This window comes from Ceratotherium simum, chromosome X (genome assembly GCF_057802395.1).
Source record: "Ceratotherium simum simum isolate JZ-2026a chromosome X, ASM5780239v1, whole genome shotgun sequence".
Classification (NCBI taxonomy): Eukaryota; Metazoa; Chordata; class Mammalia; order Perissodactyla; family Rhinocerotidae; genus Ceratotherium; species Ceratotherium simum.
In genome coordinates, this window is record NC_141940.1 from 25,847,500 (window position 1) to 25,868,883 (window position 21,384).

General features: G+C 36.1%; 1 protein-coding gene across 20 annotated transcripts in view; it reads left to right on the forward strand.

The window, feature by feature from the left end:
- Positions 1–21,384, forward strand: part of TENM1 (teneurin transmembrane protein 1) — a 773,006-nt gene that overhangs the window by 512,917 nt on the left and 238,705 nt on the right. For all 20 annotated transcript variants that reach the window (XM_087427630.1, XM_087427629.1, XM_087427639.1 and 17 more), the window contains 4 exons: positions 10,147–10,346; positions 12,015–12,225; positions 17,177–17,278; positions 18,584–18,778. In XM_087427630.1, coding sequence (XP_087283756.1) covers positions 10,147–10,346; positions 12,015–12,225; positions 17,177–17,278; positions 18,584–18,778 — 708 coding nt within the window. The remainder of the gene's footprint in view (positions 1–10,146; positions 10,347–12,014; positions 12,226–17,176; positions 17,279–18,583; positions 18,779–21,384) is intronic.

Genomic DNA, 21,384 nt, shown 5'->3' on the forward strand with positions numbered 1-21,384 from the left:
ATAATGCTGCCATGAACATTCATGTACAAGTTTTTGTTAGAACACCAGTTTTCAATTCTTTGGGGTATATACCAAGGAGTGGAATGGCTGGGTCATATGGTAATTCTATGTTTAACTTTTTAAGGAACTGCCAATCTGTTTTCCAAAGAAGCTCCAGCATTTTACATTCCCACTAGTGGTATATGAGGGTGCCTGTTGCTCTACACTCTTTCAACACTTGTTATTGTCTATCTTTATTTTAGCCATCCTAGTGGGTGTGAGGTGGTATCTCACTGTGGTTTTAATTTGCATGTCCTTGATGACTAATGATGTTGAGCTTCTTTTCCTGTGCTTATTGGCCATTAGTTTATCTTCTTTGGAGAAATGTCTATTCAGATACTTTGCCCATTTTTCAATTGGTTTATTTGTCTTTTTATCATTGAATTGTAAGGCTTCTTAATGTATTTTAGACGTAAGTCTCTTATTTGATAAATGATTTGTAAATATTTTCTCCCATTCTATAGGCTGTCTCTTCACTTTCTTGATGGTGTCCTTTGAAGCACAAATGTTTTTAATTTTGATGAAGTCAAATTTATCTATTTTTCCTTTCATTGCATGTGCTTTTGATGTCATATCTAAGAAACTACTGCCAAAACCAAGGTCATAAAGATTTACGCCTATGTTTTCATCTAAAAATTTTCTAAGTTTAGTCTTTAAATTTAGATATTTGATCCATTTTGAATTAATTTTTGTTTACAGTGTAAGGGAGCAGTTCAACTTCACTCTTTTGCTTGTGGATATCCAGTTGTCCAGCGCCACTTGTTGAAAAGACTATTCTTTCCTCCATTGAATTGTCTTGGTGCCCTTGTTGAAAATCATTTAACCATAAATGTGACTTTTCTCAATTCTATCTCCTTGATCTACATATCTATTGTAATGCCAGTACCACACTGTCTTGATTACAGTAACTTTGTAATAAGTTTTGAAATCAGAAAATGTGAGGCCTCCAATGTTTTTCTTTTTTTTTAAGATTGTTTTACTTATTCTGAGTCCTTTGCATTTCCATATGAATTTTAGGTCAGCTTGTCTATTTCTGCAAAAATAGGAACTGGAATTTTGATAGAGATTACATTGAATCTATAGATCAATTTGAGAAATATTGCCATCTTAACAGTAGTAAATCTTTTGATCTGTGAACATGGATGTCTTTCCATTGATTTAGGCCTTCTTTCATTTCTTTCAGTGATATTTTGTATTTCTTAGTGTACAAGTCCTACAAGTTATTTTGTTAAATTTATTCCTAAGTTTTTCAATTTTTTGATGATACTATAAAACAGAAATTGTTTCCTTAATTTCATTCTTGGATTTTTCATTGCATGTATCCATACTGATTCATTAATCTTTGAGTATTTTTTTGCAAATGGTAGTATTATTTTCTTTTAAGAAGATATTTTATTCCGTGTTGACCCATGACTCTGAGTAAATGTTTGAATATGTAACAATGTAATGATAAATTTGAGTTTTATATCCATTCTAGTTTTCACCAAAGAAATTCAAAGAGATTGACTCTGTCGTGTACCATTGGTAATCAGCACACTGAGATTCTACAAACATAATTTGTATTTCACTGTGTGAGATTGTATATCAAGTCAGGAGAGCCTTAAATTTGGAAACTAATTTTTTTGAGTACTACTTAATGGTCAATAGATCACACCAGAAGAGCTATGAAACTTTAAAGTTTTTTAGGGAAAGAAGTTCTTGCAAAGAAATTAAAATAAATCCTTCTAAAAAGAGAATTATGTCTTTTAAATGATATATATTCAACAAAAAGATATACAGAGTCAAAATGCAATTCAAAATTAGTCCTTTAATTAACGTAAGATTTTAACAATGCCATTTCTCTTCTGAGAAGATGTATGCAGTACTAGATAAGCTACTGTACTGGAATCTGAAGTCTTTCAGTGTCCGGACATAATTGTTTACACTTGCACAGTAATGTATTTATCAAGTGTAAAATTAGTTAATGGACTTTTCTACATGATCAGCTATCTATTATCAGTGTCAGTAAGAGAGAGGGATTTTATTTCTAAACATATTTTATTCACAGTTAATTCCCAAAGGTCTAAGGGTGTAGATGGTTTGAATTCTTCCTTCCACCAAACCTTGTACTGAAATGTCAAAATAAGCTATCAACATTGCTAAATAAATTGTTAAACTTACTATTTTATTAATTCATCCAAATAGTATTTACCAAGTGCCTACTATGTACAAGTTTTATTCTTCCTTTTCTTTCTCCTGAGTTATATGATGGATATAAAATGCATGTGTAATACACAATCTGGAAAATCTATCCCTGAAGAAATGAGAGTTGAATACATATTTTTCTTCAACAGTTTATATAAAGAAAATTGTACAAGGCTACCTAGGTGGAAAAGGTAGACATTTGCTGTCCCCTTTTCATCTTTTCACAGCTTTTGATCCTAAGGAATAGGAGTTGATTTCACCTCTCCATTTTGCTGCAGGCACTGATCTAAATTTCACAAAGACTTGTTACTGTGAAACAATTATTATATTTGAAGGAACACAAAGAAGATGGTACTTAAATCATGAGACACACACTAGGACTAATTCATGTGAAAGACCATACCAAAGCCATTTGATTATGTCTTTTGAAGATTTTGAATGTGCTATAGGATGAAGTGAAAGGCGAATATTGTCTTAAGGCATATTTCTTTTTCATCTCTTTGGAGAACATTCCTTTCAGTTAAAGCGGTACCTCCTGAGCTTGGATACTTTTTATAGAATTTGCAAATGTCTTTAAAAAACTAGTAAGACTAAAGTTACGGACACAGCCTTTACCCTAGTCATTTTCACACAAGGACCTGATAGTGGAATCTTTTTAATGAGCATGTGTCAGTATTTTCTACTAACATTCCACTGAGTTTTGCACAGAATCATTGAATGTAGTCTAGCTATATTAAGTAGAAAAAATAAATGTATATGTCCAGAATATAGTTATTTACCCCCCATCTTATAAGGACAATGTTATCAATAATCATGTTATTAGTATTCAGGTATGTGTCTGAGTCTAGATATAATGAAGCCTTTGTTTAGTTGATACAGCCACTGCACACAGTGTCTGTCACCAATTCCAGGCTTCTATATTTACCTTCCAGGAAGCTTGATCTTTTCTTTTGAACTAAGCTACCATCAGTTAGTTTGCCATCCTTCAACATGCCATTGTTTTTTCCCACTCGGCAATTGATGCCTATGTTGCAACCTATAAAGAGAGTGTTTAGCTCAAACTAAATTGGCGGATATTGGTGAGACTGTGATAACTACAGTACTGCACAGTTTGATATGATTTGTGGCTCTCTGCACTTCATCTTGGATTTGTGCAAGGAAGTGTTCTGTTATTGGAGAATGTGGTCTTCCTGGGTCTTCTGATACCCTTCAGTAAAATAAGTAACTAAATGACAATTAAAGCATGAATATTTCAAAAACTATACCTTAGGGCTGTATTTTAACTCTGCTGCTGACAATTTGCAAATGAAGGATCAGAGTCAATGTTAAGTTTGGCCAAAATTATGCCACTAACCTATATTGATGCAAAATTTCTTCATAAAATCACATTACATACTATTTTTCTGCATGAATTTTCTTCTCTTTAGTTTCCCACTTTGAGCTACATTAAGGAAAATAATGAACTAATGAATGAACTAATGATCACTACATTGTAACCCGTAACTAATTTTGGGAGAAGATAAAATAGAGCAGGTATTTAGTGATGTAGATTGTTAACAGGGAGATATCTTCCTTTCTGATGCACTAAGCTCTGAAAGGTTAGAGGCTGAGAAATTTTCCATCTGCAGGCTATGAGAATTTCTCTTCTCTAATACCATGTCTCTTCACCTACCTTGTCTTAACTGTAATGCAAGCTCTCAAAGGGTAAGACCACCTTCTTTTAAAATCATTTTTATAAATGACTTATGAATATATGCTTCAGAGATTTAGTAATGCTAATAACTAGGAAACTCCAACAACACAACTTCACGAGTTTCTTTTGATTTAGTGAATAACATTTAAGTAGCTTCATTAATACAATATATGATGCTATAAAGTGCAGAAGGAAGAGATGGTGTAGCATTTGGTAAGGCTCGTACATGAAGGTTAATGTCCATCAGCTAGTTTTGCCCTGATTTTGTAAAATGACAGCATCTGTATTCATTAAAGGCTGTTCGTAGCACCTTTAAAATACTGTTTGCTGAACCTATAACATTTTAAATTGTTTTATATTTATAATATTGTTTGCATAACCAAATGATGCATTTTAAGAAGTGATGAAAGCCCCTAATGAGGATAGCAGTTGAACAAACTGAACATTAAGTTGAGAACGGAAGTGTCCACATAAACATGATCTGTTAATTGCCTGCCCATTGAAGACATTTGTCAGCTCCAGGACCTTAAGAGTTAAATGTATAATCAACCCTTTGAGGACCAAACTGTTCTGTCTCACATGGAAAATAGTAACTTTTGGTGAAAAATAAGGATCTCAGTTGGTCATTTATCATCTCAAAGGGCATATTTTATTATAAATGTCAATTCCACAAAATTATGTGTCCTGTAATACATAATTATGTTCCAAATTGCATTTGAAATCTATTATTAACAGTTAACAGTGAACACTCTTAAAATAGTTATTACTCTTGGCCTTAACACAAAAGGCAATAATGGAGGTATTTTAGGAAGTTAAAAGCTGCAAGGCATTGGCCTCTGAATAAAGCCACTGCAGGTGTGTTTCTTAATAGGCTGTTAATTTTATAGCGAGTGAACACAAAGGACAGAGACATGTGTGTTCTTAAACTGTGTTTGGTGTGGAGAAGGAGTTGATGGCTGAAAAATATAAAGGCGGTATGAAATGAGGCCAAATTGAACTCGCCCTCCTGAGGTGTAATCCTCCTTGCTTAAAATCAAGGCAAACTAACTCTTGCTCCTGCTCCTCTATCCTTTCCCTTCTCACCACCCCCTAACAAAGAATTCCACAGAAACATATATTAAACTGGCACATCAGAAATAATTAGAAAATATGGCAAGAAATAATAAAGATCTGATTGTCCAAACTCAACATCCTCTCACACTAACCATCTCCTTCTAGGTTTCTTGTTTTTGCTATCAGCACTAAGTCACACAAACTCACAATCCTGGGGTCAGTTTTGACCCTCTCTTAGCCCCCACACCTAGTGTCTCAGTGTCCAAGAACCTTGCTTCTCTATGTGCGGGATGTGGACCATGCGACTTGGGCATTACTTGGGAACTTGTGAGAAATATCTGACCTCAGACCTACAGAATCAGAATTGGCATTTTAACAAGACCCCATCTTATGCACTTTCAAGTTTAAGCTCTGCTATAGAATCTTCCTTTACATTGTCTTCTTCCTTCTTTCCTTGTATTTTCTTTTCTTCCTGGAGAAATAATTTTTTTTATTATTATATATAACTCTATATTTTAGATATATATCTTTTTTATTGATGTTTTAATGGTTTTTAACATTGTGAAATTTGGGTTGTGCATTTTTGTTTTTCCATCACCATATATATGACTCCCTTCACCCCTTGTGCCCACCCCCCACCCCCTGCCCCTGGTAACCACAGTACAGTTTTCTCTGTCCATGTGTTGGTTTATATTCCACATATGAGTGAGATCATACAGTGTTTGTCTTTCTCTTTCTGGCTTATTTCACTTAACATAATACGCTCCAGGCCCATCCATGTTGTCACAAATGGGACGATTTTGTCTTTTTTTATGGCTGAGTAGTATTCCATTATATATATATACACCACATTTTCTTTTTTTTTTTTTCTTTTGTGAGGGAGATCAGCCCTGAGCTAACATCCGTGCTAATCCTCCTCTTTTTTTGCTGAGGAAGACTGGCTCTGAGCTAACATCTATTGCCAATCCTCCTCCTTTTTTTCCCCAAAGCCCCAGTAGATAGTTGTATGTCATAGTTGCACATCCTTCTAGTTGCTGTATGTGGGACGTGGCCTCAGCATGGCCGGAGAAGCGGTGCATCGGTGCGTGCCCGGGATCTGAACCCGGGCTGCCAGTAGCGGAGCGCACGCACTTAACCGCTAAGCCACGGGGCCGGCCCGATATACCACATTTTCTTAATCCAGTCGTCAGTCGAGGGACACTTAGGTTGCTTCCACTTCTTGGCTATGGTGAATAATGCTGCAATGAACATAGGGGTGCATAAGCCTCTTTGGATTGTTGATTTCAGGTTCGTTGGATAGATTCCCAGTACCGGGATGGCTGGGTCATAGGGCATCTCTATTTTTAAGTCTTTGAGGAATCTCCATAGCGTTTTCCATAGAGGCTGCACCAGTTTGCATTCCCACCAGCTGTGTATGAGGGTTCCTGTTTCTCCACATCCTCTCCAATACTTGTTTTTTTTGTCTTGGTGATTATAGCCATTCTAACGGGCGTGAGGTGATATCTTAGTGTTGTTTTGATTTGCATTTCCCTGATGATTAGCAATGTTGAACATCTTTTCATGTGCTTATTGGCCATCTGTATATCTTCTTTGGAGAAGTATCTGTTCATTTCCTCTGCCCATTTTTTGATTGAGTTGTTTGATTTTTGTTGTTCAGTTGTGTGAGTTCTTTATATATTGTGGAGATCAACCCCTTGTCAGATGTATGTTTTGCAAATATTCTCTCCCAGCTGGTGGGTTGTCTGTTCATCTTGATTCTGGTTTCGTTTGTCTTATAGAAGCTCTTTAATCTGATAAAGTTCCACTTGTTTATTTTTTCTTTAGTTTCCCTAGTCTGGGTAAGCATGTCATCCGAAAAGATTCCTTTATAACCATTGTCAAATAGTGTGTTGCTTATATTTTCTTCCATGAGTTTTATAGTTTCAGGTCTCACCTTCAGGTCTTTGATCCATGTAATTAGATTTTACTTTTTAATTCAGAATGATTGTTCTTAGCCTTTTAACACAAGCATTTAGTTCATTGTTCTTTAATTTTATATATAGATATACGAAATTTATCTTCCATCTCCTTTTATGTTTTCTAATTGACCTGTCTAGTTTGTGTCTTGCCTTCATTTAGATAAATTATTTTATCTCAGTATTATTTTCTCTGCTAGTCCAAAAAATAAATTTTTATTTTTTAGTATTTATGATTGAAATTACAGTTAAGATTTTTTAATTTATAATGATCTGAAGTTAATTGATATTTGTACCATTTTTCATGATAATCCAGTTTTACACTTCCCAGATAATATGTGATTTTTTTTAAACTTTATTGAGGAATAATTGACAGATATAATTGTATATATTTAAAGTATACAACACGATGATTTGATATACATATACATTGTAGAATGATTACCAGGATCAAGATAATTAACATATCCATCACCTCACATAATTAATATAGGTAACTCTTTTGTTGTGGTGAGAAGGCTTAAGTTCTACTCTCAGCAACTTTCAAGTATACAATACCATATTATTAACTGTAGTCACCATGCTCTACATTAGATCCTCAGAACTTCTTCTTATAACTGAAAATTTGTACCCTTTGACCTATATCACCCCATTTCCGCCTCCCTCCAGCCCTGGCAACCACCATTCTATTCCATTTCTATGAAATCGGCTTTTTTTTGGATTCCATATGTAAGTGATACCATACAGTATTTGTCTTTGTCTGGCTTACTTCACTTAGCATAATGCCTTCCAGATTCATCCATTTTGTTACAAATAGCAGGATTTCCTTCTTTTTTATGGCTGAATAATATTCCATTGTGTATATATACCACATTTTCTTTATTCATTCATCTGTTGAAGGACATTTCGATTGTTTTCATATCTTGGCTATCGTGAATAATGCTGCAGTGAAAATGGGTGTGCAGATATCTCTTTGGGATTCTGATTTCAATTCCTTTGGACACAAACCCAGGAGTGGGATTGCTGGATCGTATGGTAGTTCTATTTTTAATTTTTTGAAGAACTACCGTACTGTTTTCCAAAATGGCTATACCATTTTGCATCCCCCCCAACAATGTATGAGGGTTCCCTTTTTTCTACATTCCTCGCCAACTTTTGTTATCTCTTCTCTTTTTGATAATAGCCAACCTAACAGGTGTGAGGTGATATCTCATTGTGGTAGTGATTTGCATTTCCCTGGTGATTAATGATGTTGAGCACTTTTTCGTATACCTATTGGCAGTCTGTATATCTTTTTTGGAAAAATGTCTGTTCAGATCCTTTGCCCATTTTTTAACTGGATTATTTGCTTTTTTGCTGTTGAGTTGTATGAGGTCTATATATTTTGGATATTAACCCCTTATCAGATACAGTAGTCCCCCCATTGTCCATGGTTTTGCTTTCCATGGTTTCAGTTACCCATGGTCAACCACAGTCTGAAAATATTAAATGGAAAATTCCAGAAATAAACAATTCGTAAGTTTTAAATTGCACACTGTTCTGAGTAGTGTGATAAAATCTTGCACTGTCCTCCCCCCCCCCACCCGGGGATGCTATGTCACAATGCCTACGTCATTCACCTCACTTCATCTCATCACGTGGGCATTATATTATCTCACATCATCATAAAAAGAAGGGTGAGTACAGTACAATAAGATATTTTGAGAGAGAGAGAGACCACATTCATATAACTTTTATTATAGTATATTGCTTTAGTTGTTCTATTTTATTATTAGTTATTGTTGTTAATCTCTTACTGTGCCTAATTTATAAATTAAACTTTATCACAGGTATGTATGTATAGGAAAAAACATAGTATATATAGGGTTCGGTACTATCTGAGGTTTCAGGCATCCACTAGTGGTCTTGGAATGTATCCCCCATGGATAAGGGAGGACTACTGTATATGGTTTGTGAATATTTTCTACCATTCTGTAGGTTGCCTTTTCAATTTATTGATTGTTTCTTTTGCTATGCAGAAGCTCTTTAATTTGATGTAGTCCCACTTGTTTATTTTACAATAGACTGGAATATACTTTTTCCACACGAGCTCTTGGGCCCACCCTAAATTTAGATCTTCTTGTCATTTCACCTGAATTATTGCCCCATAATACCTGTATCATTCTTGCATCTCCCTGCTCTAAATCATCCTACCTTCTGCCTCAAGATTAGCCTTTCTAATGTACCCAAACCTCTCCCCTCTTCTTAAAAACCTTTAATAGCTTTCCATCCTTTACTAAATAAACCCTTTAGGACTGGCACTCAAGGCTCTATAGAATATGATGCCATCCTTTCCCTCCAACCCTATCTCCAACTGCCCTTCTATATATATACACATACCTTACACCCTAGCTTTACAGTTTGACTCCTTTTGTTTTGTTTCAAGCTGTTCCTTCCACGTGGAACATCCTTCCCAACAGCTCTGTTGAAATCCTCTCCCTCCTTTAAGGCCCATCTTCAATACCACTTCCCATAAATACCCTCTTCTGATTCATTCATTCATTCATTCATTCATTCATTGAATAAATATGTACTGATCGCATACTGTTTACCTACATTCTTCTAGTTACTAGGAATAAAGCAATGAACAAAACAGCCACAGCCTCATGGAGCTTATATTCTATTGGGAGAAAACAGGCAGTAAACAATAAATACATACAACATCTGGTATGTTAGGTGGTGATAAGTGGTAAGTAAAAAAATAAAGGAAGATAAAGGAGATAGAGATAGCTAGGAATGAGGAGTATCCTCCACCCAAATACCTTTCCCTCCTTTGAATACTCAGAGCACTTATTTTCCACACAAAATGTGGTTATTTGTGTACTTGTTCAATTTCCTCCCTTACATTTAAAGCTCCTTGAGAGTAAGAACAGCATCTTACTCATCTCTTTATCTCCTGCAGCTACCAAGACAGCGCTCAATAGATAATGGTTTAAAATGAATCAAATGATAGAAATAAATGCAATAGTAGTTTAAGAGGAGGAAGAGATTGATATGGTGGTTAGTTAGGGAAGGCTCCTTGGAAGATATCGAATTTGGGTAAGGCCTTGAAAGATGAGTGGAGTGGGGAGGGAGAAAGAGTTGAGTGAGCCATTTTGATATATCTGTTCTTGAAAACTAAAACCCCTTGCTTCATAAATTAAGATTAATATTACGTGTAATTTTCTTTATCTTTAAAACCAGTGTTTCAGAAGGGACGGGCAATAGACACCGGAGAAGTTGACATTGGTGCACAGGTCATGCAGACCATTCCACCTGGCTTATTCTGGCGTTTCCAGATTACCATCCACCATCCTATATATCTGAAATTCAATATTTCTTTAGCCAAGGACTCTCTGCTGGGAATTTATGGCAGAAGAAACATTCCACCTACACACACTCAGGTATTTGATATTATGAGTATTTCTTGACCCTTTTAGGGGGTGGTGGGATGAATAGTTCAGGGTTTATGACTTGCAAAGTAGGTAGGAATCAAAGGTGAAAGCAGACAATCTTTGTAATGAGCAAATATCCAGAATAATCACACTCAACTGAATGAAAAAATGGCATTGAGAAATAAGGAATACCATTTAGCAGAGCATATTCAGAAAAGGAAGCTTAAGAAAATACTCTTGAAACTTGAATTCTGCTTCCTGGAACAGGATGATCATGAGACTTCCCAGGCCCCTCATCTTACTTAGCTTTGGTGCCCGCATTCCCTTCACTGTTTCCATACATCCATGACCCCTTGGCCCAGTGAAGGAATGCAAATCAATAAGGGAAATGAGTCAAAAAGGAAGGTTCTATCTTATAGGGAGAAATTTTTCCTTGTTATTGTTAATAATTGGTGGTGTAGTGGTTAAGATTCAACGCTCTCGCCACCGCAGCCTGGGTTCGTTTCCCAGTTGGGGGACCACACCACCATCTGTCAGTTGTCAGACTGTGGCGGCTGTGTTGTTTCTGTGATGCTGAAAGCTGTGCCACCAGTGTTTCAAATACCAGCAGGGTCACCCATGGTGGGCAGGTTTCAGCGGAGCTTCCAGACTAGACAGATTAGGAAGAAGGACCTGGCCACCCACTTCTGAAAAAACTGGCCATGAAAACCCTATGAATAGAAGTGGAGCATTGTCTGATACAGCACCAGAAAGTGAGAGGATGGCGCAAAAAGACTGGGCAGAGTTCTGCTCTGCTGTACACAGAGTCACTAGAGTCGGAATCGACTCCATGGCACTAACAACAATTGTTAATAATAACTCAAATATGTAATACCTCTGTGGTCTTACAAAGCCCTTCCATAAACCTTAGCCACCTCATTTCTCTCATTTTCATTTTGTTATCTCTTCCTTACATGAACCCGGTTGGGGGCCTGCTCTGCCTAGGAAGTAGCATAAGGAATCCCAACCATCTGGTCCTTGCTTTATTTTTCAACAGATAGAACTGTAGTCCAAACGTTACCCTCTGGGTCAGAATAGGCAGGGAATTAGGATGCCATTCAAATGTGACTCTTAAAAAAAGTGTCCAAGGAAATGTGTGCCTTGTGCTTGTCCACTATTAGGGGAAAAAAAAAAAGAGTCCTTTGAATATTTAATTATTCTACCACAAAGGTAGTAAATGATGATGAATGTTCTCAAATTTTTGACTGTTCATTTATTTGTTTTAAAAACTGTAAAACTCTTTTTAATTTGTAGACAAGGTCATAGTAACATTTCTGAGGGGAATGTGTGGTTTCAAGTATCTTCTATCACATACTTGAAATATCAATTTCTAAAATATCAGAGATTCTCTTGCATGATATTAAACAAGATTTTTTCTATTTCTTGGTTGATTTATTTTTAAACAATTATTTTAAATACTCCAAAATTGAAAGGTTTATAACATTTATAAATATAGCAGAGGTTTTTTTCAGAGTAATAATATGGTTTTGGGTTTCAGTATACTTAAGAATGAATAACCTTGTCTGCTTTGCCCACCTCCAAAGCAAAGAAATACGAAATAGAACAATTGATGTTAGACATGTTCACCAGTCTAGAAGTAAAACTAGTGGCTCATATTTGTGTTTGTATTTGTCCCAGTTTGATTTTGTAAAACTAATGGATGGAAAACAACTGGTCAAGCAGGACTCCAAGGGCTCCGATGATGCCCAGCACTCCCCTCGGAACCTGATCTTGACCTCCCTGCAGGAGACAGGTTTCATAGAGTATATGGACCAAGGGCCTTGGTATCTGGCATTTTACAATGACGGAAAAAAGATGGAGCAAGTATTCGTGTTAACTACAGCAATTGGTAAGCTGCCTTCGCTATTATTTTGAATGACAGTATAATTCTAGAAAGACACAATCAGTGGTGAAAGTGATAGAGACGTTATTTAAGCTTATTGCTCATTATTCAGGATAGGTCACTATGAGAAAGGCTTATATTGTTGTTGTCATTAATGTTGTTTAAATGCTGATTAAGATTTTCTAAATGCTCCATTATTTGCTGCTGTCTTAGGATACTTGCCATGCACCTTTTTATATGTTTTTAAAAGAAATAATTATTTGGGGGCCGGCCCGGTGGCGCAAGCAGTTAAGTGCGCGCGCTTCGCTGCGGCGGCCCGGGGTTCGCTGGTTCGGATCCCGGGCGCACACCGACGCACTGCTTGGCAGGCCATGCTGTGGCGGCGTCCCATATAAAGTGGAGGAAGATGGGCACAGATGTTAGCCCAGGGCCGTCTTCCTCAGCAAAAAAAGAGGAGGATTGGCGGATGTTAGCACAGGGCTGATCTCCTCACAAAAAAAAAAAAGAAAAAGAAAGAAATAATTATTTGGATATTATTACCAAGGGTCCCTAGATGAACAACTTCAGTGAAGAAGGGAATAAACGAGAGAAGCCCCGTTAATTCAAGTTCTGTTAGAAAAGAAAAAGCAAATAAATGCCTTTTAAAATGGAAAAACTAGCATCAGCCCAGTTCCTTAGAGCAACTGATTCTAGAACCATTACGGTTTAAAAATACAACCTAAGAGTGTTTAGAGAAGAGTCCTAAGGATAATAACTTGGGTCATTCAAAGCCCTTTCTTTTAAAATTGTTTAGTTTAAAAATCATCACAATGACTCATTCACTGTGCTCAGAGCCTTTTAAAGCATGTTCTTTTTAATACAACGTCTACACACACTCTTATTCACTTTCACCCTAGTTAATCAGAGACATCTCACTCTTGTCATTTTTTTGGTGAATTCATTCCCCACGACTCTTTGTGTGAATAAAGCTGAGCTCTTTAGCAATTTTAGAGCCCTGAAGGTAAACAACTCATAGACACAGTATTTTATTGTGTGAATTTTCCTAAAACACGTCTTTTAAAAGAAGGGAAAATATTTTACAGCCGTCAGTTTTCTATACAACTCTCACCACTTTATCCTTTAGTTAACCTGTTCAACCATATGTTTAGGAAGATGTGTTGACTGTGAATAGATATACCATCTGCTCTTTATAACAATTATGTTCTATTTTTACTTGATGCTGAGGACCTTGCCACAGTAGAAAATGGTATTGTAGCTGTAAGATTATCAAAAACTTTCCTCTAAAATAATCAGAAAGGCAATAAAAGTACACTGATGATTTTTCCCTCTAGAGAAAAACTCCACTGATCTTACATCTTCAAAAGACAAAATATTTGCTAAGTTAGAAAAAAATATTTTAAGTCATGACATTGTTTTGCCGCTCACAGACTTAGTGGGGCAGATTCAGCAGACATACCTTTTATGATATTTTTCTATCAAGGCACAATTTTGATAGTGTGAATGCCAACGAGTTATGAGAGGTTGAGTTTCTCCTAAGAAATCAGAGCAATTAAGAGATCTAAAATATTTGTGAGGAAGATTTTCTCTCTTCGTATTATCCTTACCCCTAAGCTCAAGTTAAAACACTAACCAAACTATTAACCTTTCAAAAATAAATAGACCCAGAAACGTGCTTGGAGTTTTTTCCTCCCCCAAAGAACCTAACCTTTGAGATACAATTCCTGTTATCCAGATATCAAGCTGTCAGTTTCATATGCAACAACATATTTGCTTTTTCCTTATGCAAGTCAGTTTCTTTACTTTTCTGTTGTCTTTTTAAGATTAGAAGCAACAGAAACATTTCTCCTACAATTCCACTCAAAGAGAATCCAAGTAAATTTCTGAAAAAAATCAAAGGTATATAAGGTATTTACTCTAAGTTCTCCCCATTAATTTTTTATTTTTATATTTTATCTTAATCATAGTAAAAAGAGGCTAATATATTTGATTAAACAAATTAAGTTTTGTATGAATTTAACTATTCTAAATGCTGCTCATTTATCTATTTCATGATAATATTACAATCAGTTGATTGATCTTAAGTATATTTAGTCTGCTACTAATAAGGATCAAGACGGTATTAATAACCAACATTTATTGAATGACTAATATAGGCTAGCCACTGGCCTGTATTAATATATATTATTTTCCTCTGGTATAGACGGAGTTGTCAATATTCCCTAATCTCAGCCAACCTGCTCTATAACATTATGTATACCAATTATGGACTGCCCCAAGCACTATACTGGATGCTTTACATTCAGTTATCTTGTTTGATTCTCATCACAACCTTGATAGCATAGGTATAGTGATATTTATATTGCAAATAAGAAACAGAGGCTTGGAATGAGTAAATAATTTGGTAAAGTCTCACAGCCAGCAAGCAGCAAAATTGAGATTTGAGACACCCAGTACGTCGGATTCCAAAGCCCATGCCCTTTAGACCATACTCATTCCATAAGATTGTTCGTTACCTTTAGTTTCTCCCATGAGAAAACCTGCCAGAAGCAAAACCCATCATCAGTGCAGATGCAGATACCAAGCGGCTTTAGACTCTTGCGTAAGAACCGAGTTTTAAGCATAGAACTTTAAGATGATTCTCAACTCGAATGAGCTGGAGTCTAGGAAGTGATTCTGAAGTAAGATTAAAAAGACAGAAGGCAAAGCTTTCTGGAGGCCAACATAAATAGAAAAACAGGTTCTTTTTCATCACTAGCTATTTCTGTTTTCCTGCTGTAGCCATCCTCCTCCTGGAGTCCCTAGGCTGTCCCAATGTCTCTTTGATACCCAGTGGAGATGGCAGCTTCCCAAACCTCCTATATTGCCTTCTCTTTTCATTTGCATTGCTGGTGTTAAGCTCTGTGCAGTAGCATGGGCCCAGGGACAGCTCTTAGACAAGTCAATAAGATGTAGGGATTTTTATTTATTTTGATAGCAAACTTTATTAAACATTTTTTCTACAATTGCTACATTCCCACAAGGCTGCTTCCATAAAGTTGTCAATAGAATCTGGTGTGAAATTAAATTCAACTATATTTACCTTTGAAAGCTTCCTCCATGGCCTCCTATTAACCACCCAGGGCAAGGGAAATCCAAATGTAGATTTAAGAACTGCCACTACTGCTTGGTACAAGAAAGCTAGCTGAGAAAATAGAGAAATAATTGTTCCATCTCTGAATGAAACAAACAAACAAAAAGACTCTTTGTGCCTTTTCATAATGACCTTTTAAATAAATTAATGATTTTCTGAAAATAACTAATGTTTTAATGAGTTAAAAATGATGAGCTCTTTGTCAAATATTACATTCCTGCCAGCCCAGTTGTAGTTCAGCAAATGCCATATGTCAATTTCCTATCCAGTTCAGTTTTCTAACATGGGGATGAGAGAAGAGACCATCATAAACCTGCAAAAGGCAATCTGATGTATCAAACTTTGATTGATATTAGTGGCTATTCACACAGCCACTGGATTCGTTCTTAGCTTTCTAAGAATCCCCAAAATGGACTAGATACCACTTTCTTCCTCTTGCTTTATTCTGCCCAAGACAGAGCTCCAAGTCTACGTCGGAAGTTCTCTAACTATGGAAGTCTACTAGCATTGGTTCTAATGCTTTAATGCGGTGAGCACCACAGGGTCACCTGAGGTATTTGTTAGAATGTAGATTATTGGGCTGCATCCCTCAGAGACAGATTCAGTAAATCTGGAGTGAAGCCCAGCCATCTGCATTTTAAGTGCCTCAGGTAATCCTACTGATACAGGTGGTCAGAAGGCCACAAATGAAGAAAGATTATTTCTCAACCCTCATTATAAATTCTCATAGTTAGTGGAAGATGCCAAGACCACTTCCTAGAATATCTCCTTCTAATTGGAAAAAGCTCATCCAAGTGAAACTAGATGAAATAGATAATTTGGATTGAAAAGGAAAAACTGGTACCTATGAGAAATATGAGTTTAATGGGCCAGAACATAAAACTCAGAATCCAAGAGTGCTAAGTGTGGAAAACTTACAGAAAAGAGTAATGAGAAGATGATTTTTTTAAAAACTATGAGAGTAAAGCATACATATCATAATAGTTCATGAACTTGGAATTTGATGCTATTATACTCAAATAAAATTTTAAACTAGAAACAATTTTTAATGTCGTTATCAGAGACTGACTTTTGTATAACTTTCTACCTCTTCAGTCAATTACAAGACTTGTGAAAGTTCTGTTGCACTGCACATCTTTATGTCACCAGAACTATCTATGGGCAACTTCAAAGCCTTCTCAGTTCCCCTGAAACCTATTCTTCTCTAAGAATGGTTTGAAGGGAAATTAGTGGCAGAGAACGGATGGGCGTTTACAGTCAAGAAAGCATTTCTCAACAAAATACTTAGGTTCTAATGCTTTTAGTGTTGGTGAATGTAATATGAACACTTACTTTAAAAGCCTTCCATTGTCACTTATTAATGAAAATGAAATACTTAGTATCATATTTAATCTCTCAAGATAGTAGATTAAACATTTTAAGGTGCTAGAGAAGAAATTTTTATTTGCTATAACCCAAATTTGAAAAGTAAACCATAGACTTAGACTTCTGGGTTTCATTTTTAAGCCCATTTGCTTTTGAGAAATGTCCTATAATCTTAGTACATTTTTAGCTTTATCATCTAGAGCCTTGATGCACTTTTGAGATGAGGTTGGTTTTTAGTTCCACTCTTGAATAGCCAATTCAGCAAATCCAGGGCCCTTTTAATAATTTGGTACTGCGTGTGACATCTTACAGAAAGCTTTGGCATCTGATTTTAAATCGTAAGTGCTCTATAGAGAGCAGAGGGCGAGATTGTTATAGGCCCAGAGATCTTGCAATTTTAAAAAATTAAGGACTCTATAGCCTGGAGATTTGTTGATTTTTTTTTTCTTTTTCTATTAATAGAAATAATGGATGACTGTTCGACCAATTGCAATGGAAATGGAGAGTGCATCTCTGGCCATTGTCATTGTTTCCCAGGATTCCTTGGGCCTGACTGTGCTAGAGGTAACGTTGCTCTGTTATTCTGATTGATTTACTGCCACTACCAGAAGTTGAGTACTTACTCTGCCAGGCACTGTTTGTGTTACCTCTTTTAATTCCTGCTTCCTACCATAGCCTTGTGGGGTTGATCTACTATTATCCCAGTTTTATGGACAAAGAAACAACCTCAGAGAAGTGAGGTAACTTAACCAGGGTTACCTAACAGCTGGAATTTGTACCTCGATCCTCCAACCTAACCACTACATGATACTTCTGTTTCCTTCATAAACTAATTTATAATGGATGGACTTTAAGAGTGGGCAAAGTAGAATACTTCTTATACATACTGATGTAAACTATGTAAACTGGAAGGGGTGGGCAATCACCAATCGAGTAAGTAACCTAGAAAGTAAAGACTGGAAAGTCAGAAGTTAAACTTAGCAAACTTGACTGTTTCCTAGACTTCCCCATAGTTTAATTTTTGAAAAGCTTTAGGTAAATCACATTGTGTTTTCTCATAGGCTTACAGTTATTACTTTAGAGATACTTTCTGCTCATTTTCAATGTGTTCTTAAAGTTCTCAGTCTGCTAATACTTTAATCTCCAGTTTCTCAGCCACTCAGTTTCTCTAGATGAAATTCTATTCAACAGAGAATCCTACTTCACTTACTAGGTTCCCAGTACTATGATAGATCTTACGGAAGTGGGTAGGAGGGTAGGAGTGGAAGTGATGGCTGGTATTACAAAAATGAATAAGACAGAAGATACAGGCCTTGCCCTCAGGAAGCCCATAGTTTTACTAGGGAGACAAACAATGACAAAGCAGAGTTAAGTGTTCTAATGAAGGTTTCCGCAATGTGTTATGGGAGTAGACATCTGTCCAGCATAAATCTCTTTAAATGCACATTTTTAAAAAGATAACATTCTATAATATGAATAAATACCTATTTATTAGTTTTTCAAATTTTCAGGTTTTTCTTCCTAAAAGTAGCATATACATCCACCTGAAGAAGAAAAGCCACAAGAGAAAAAACTCCTAGCTTATAATAAGGATGATAATAATAATAATTGTTGAAGAGTATGGTGGAATCAAAAGCAAGTACTTGAAATCGTTTCTCCACTCAAGCTATTTTTATAATTTATCTTTATCCCACTCCCATAAGAGGGAAATTTTGCTTGTAATCACGAACATGTGCCTATTTAATAAAGGCTAAGAAAGAAATAGTAAAATTTTTTGCCTGAAATATTATACAAGAATCAATAGAGAATTGCTCTTTGGAGATTTTAAAAGCAGTATGAGAACATTAAAGTTCATTTGCCAACCTTCAGATTCATGCCCTGTGCTGTGTGGTGGGAATGGAGAATACGAGAAAGGACACTGTGTCTGCCGAAATGGCTGGAAGGGGCCAGAGTGTGATGTTCCAGAAGAGCAATGCATTGACCCGACGTGCTTTGGCCACGGCACCTGCATCATGGGAGTCTGCATCTGTGTGCCAGGATACAAAGGAGAAATATGCGAGGAAGGTCAGAGCTCCATTTCAGTCTCTTGCTTCAGGCATTTCTCTCACTGAATTGTCCAAGGTGTCATTCTATGCTTCTGTAGAGATATAAGTGGTCTTTGCAAACCATAAATGCTCAGCATGTCTCCTTAGTACATGGAGCAGGGGATTGGAGTCAGGGGAGTTCATGTCTCTTCTGACAGTCTCTAATATTCACATGAGGCCATATCTGTGACACTTGCAGAGCAGTAATGAAAAATGGCATTTCCTCCCTCATTTTAACACTGTTTTATAACTTGAGAATTTCCATATTGATGATTTTAGGTGTTAATTCATATGTTTTCATTATTACAGAGTTCACTAGGCTGCATCTTGCTTTGAAGTGCGTAATAAAAATAATAATATAGGCACATTTGGAACCATTTTGTGAATGCTTTCTTTGGGAGTGATTTCTACTTACCATTATTATTATTGCTTTATATTATTTATCTTTATGCCTCATGCTGAAACTTGACCTCCATACCTAAGGAAGCAGACTTACCAATAATGAGTTTCAAGGCAGTGCCTTTATATTAAAATTCACCCCAAAGGAACCTTTACACACATATAACATAGTTTGAAATGGCAATAGTTTTATCATTTAAAGAGACACATTGGAAAATGTTTACTGGTAATCAGACCTTTTTCATGCCACATTCCTCAAATAAGACTGATTTGAAAAATAATATGAAACCATTACCCTGGGAGATAGTCTCATCACAACTGTTGTTCAGGAAAGAGGCTGCTGAAAATGCACTATAATTGCTTTTTAAAGATGGCTCATTAAGACTATTACACAGCATTCTAAAGGGTTTAATCTCATTCCGCTCCATGAGCAAGCAAGACTTTAGCTTCCCACTTCCCATTAGCAATAGTAGAATTTTGGTGTGAAGATTGTATCTGTTCCAGTGAACGGCATTGGCCCTAGACAAGGCACCAGAATTCCTGAGTTACATTTGGAAATTGTCTTTATGATGATCCAACTGCAATCATTATAAGTTGTAAATTCAGATGCTATATGGACACACACATTCACTGAAAAAATGGTGTCTATCACAACATCTACAATTTGGCAGGAAAACATTTAACCTAATTAATTTAGACCCTTCTGATTTAAATTTTGTAAGCAGTTGAAAAAGGACTTAGCTTAAATTTGCTTTCTAGGGGTCACTAAGAAAATTTGTAGAATAACCAAGATAGCAAGGAATACCATTTTTAATGGTATAAACTTTTCAAATACAATAGAAAAAGATGTTTTACAGATATCACAGACCAGGAGCCCACAGACTGAACTGGGCCTAGGGATGGGTTTTGTTTGGTTCACATAGTGGTGGTGGTGGTGGCATTTTTGTTGTTGTTTAATGTGACTTATTTGCCAAAATTTAAAAATAGAGAAGTGTCGTATAAAAATCTCCATTTCCGGCCCCTCTTGAACAACTAGAAAATCTAATAATCCTGGGCCCGCATTCCTACTTGGTGGCAGTCAACTGGAGCCGAGTAGCAGCAGCTTCCTTTAAACTGGACTCTTGCTCTCAGTTCACTCCCAATGCACTCTGTTTTCTTACATCCAGCCCATCTCGTTCATGTATGCTACCTGACTGGCCCCTTCAGACATATGATTCTGTGCCTCTGATTTAAGTATGACTTACCTATTCAATCTAGGTGGCCTTTTAATAAAATAAACTGTATTAAGTTAAATATTATTTTGTTTATTAAAATTGGTGTTGTATTTTGATATAACAAAATGGCCTCCTTCTAAAACAATATTCTCTACTTCAAACTTCCCCTCTCCCTCCAAATAACAAATGAAATCAAATTAGATGTCCCTTCTAGTGTTTATTTTCTGATTAGCTCAGGTATTAAAGCATTGTGCTAATGACCCTGAGATCATGGGCTAATCATAATGGCAATAATACTAATTATGATAGTGCTTAGTTAGACTTAACTCTGTTCCATGGCCACAAGCCACACCCTAAAACTAGGCCAGTCTTGCAAATGATGGTAGGTTGTATCAGTCTATTTCCATTGCTGGAAAAGTAATTCAAAGCATATATCCCCATCATGGTAAGTTATTTTAGTCTCATCTTATTTGTATGGGAAGACCAGAAATTTGGAAATCAACTTTCCCATTTCCCATGGAATGGTCACTTAGTTGAAAGCACAAAACAGTTTTCTCCAAGGCAAGCATGGGAATTTACTTCTAAAATAGTTAATACATTTGTTAGAATGTGTGCAAAAATTTCTAGACTCACAGAATCACAGACAAATAGAACTGAATCTGTGATATTCTAAAACATTGAAAACTATGTCACAGTGTCCTGATAGAAAGAGAAGCCACGAAGAAAATAATCTTTAAATTAAGTTTAAAATGTTGCATTTTCAGTGCTTCTAAGGAATAAATGAGAGGTTATAATAAATTGATTATATCATATGATTTCATGCAACAGCAGTCACCTCACCCAATATCTTGAATAATCCAAACTTAAATGTACATATGTAAGTTCCTCTAGACACATCAAGTAAAAGCCATTTTTGGGAGCTGTGATTCCAATTTCAGAAAAGACAAGGAATGACTTACCAAAAATTCTTGGG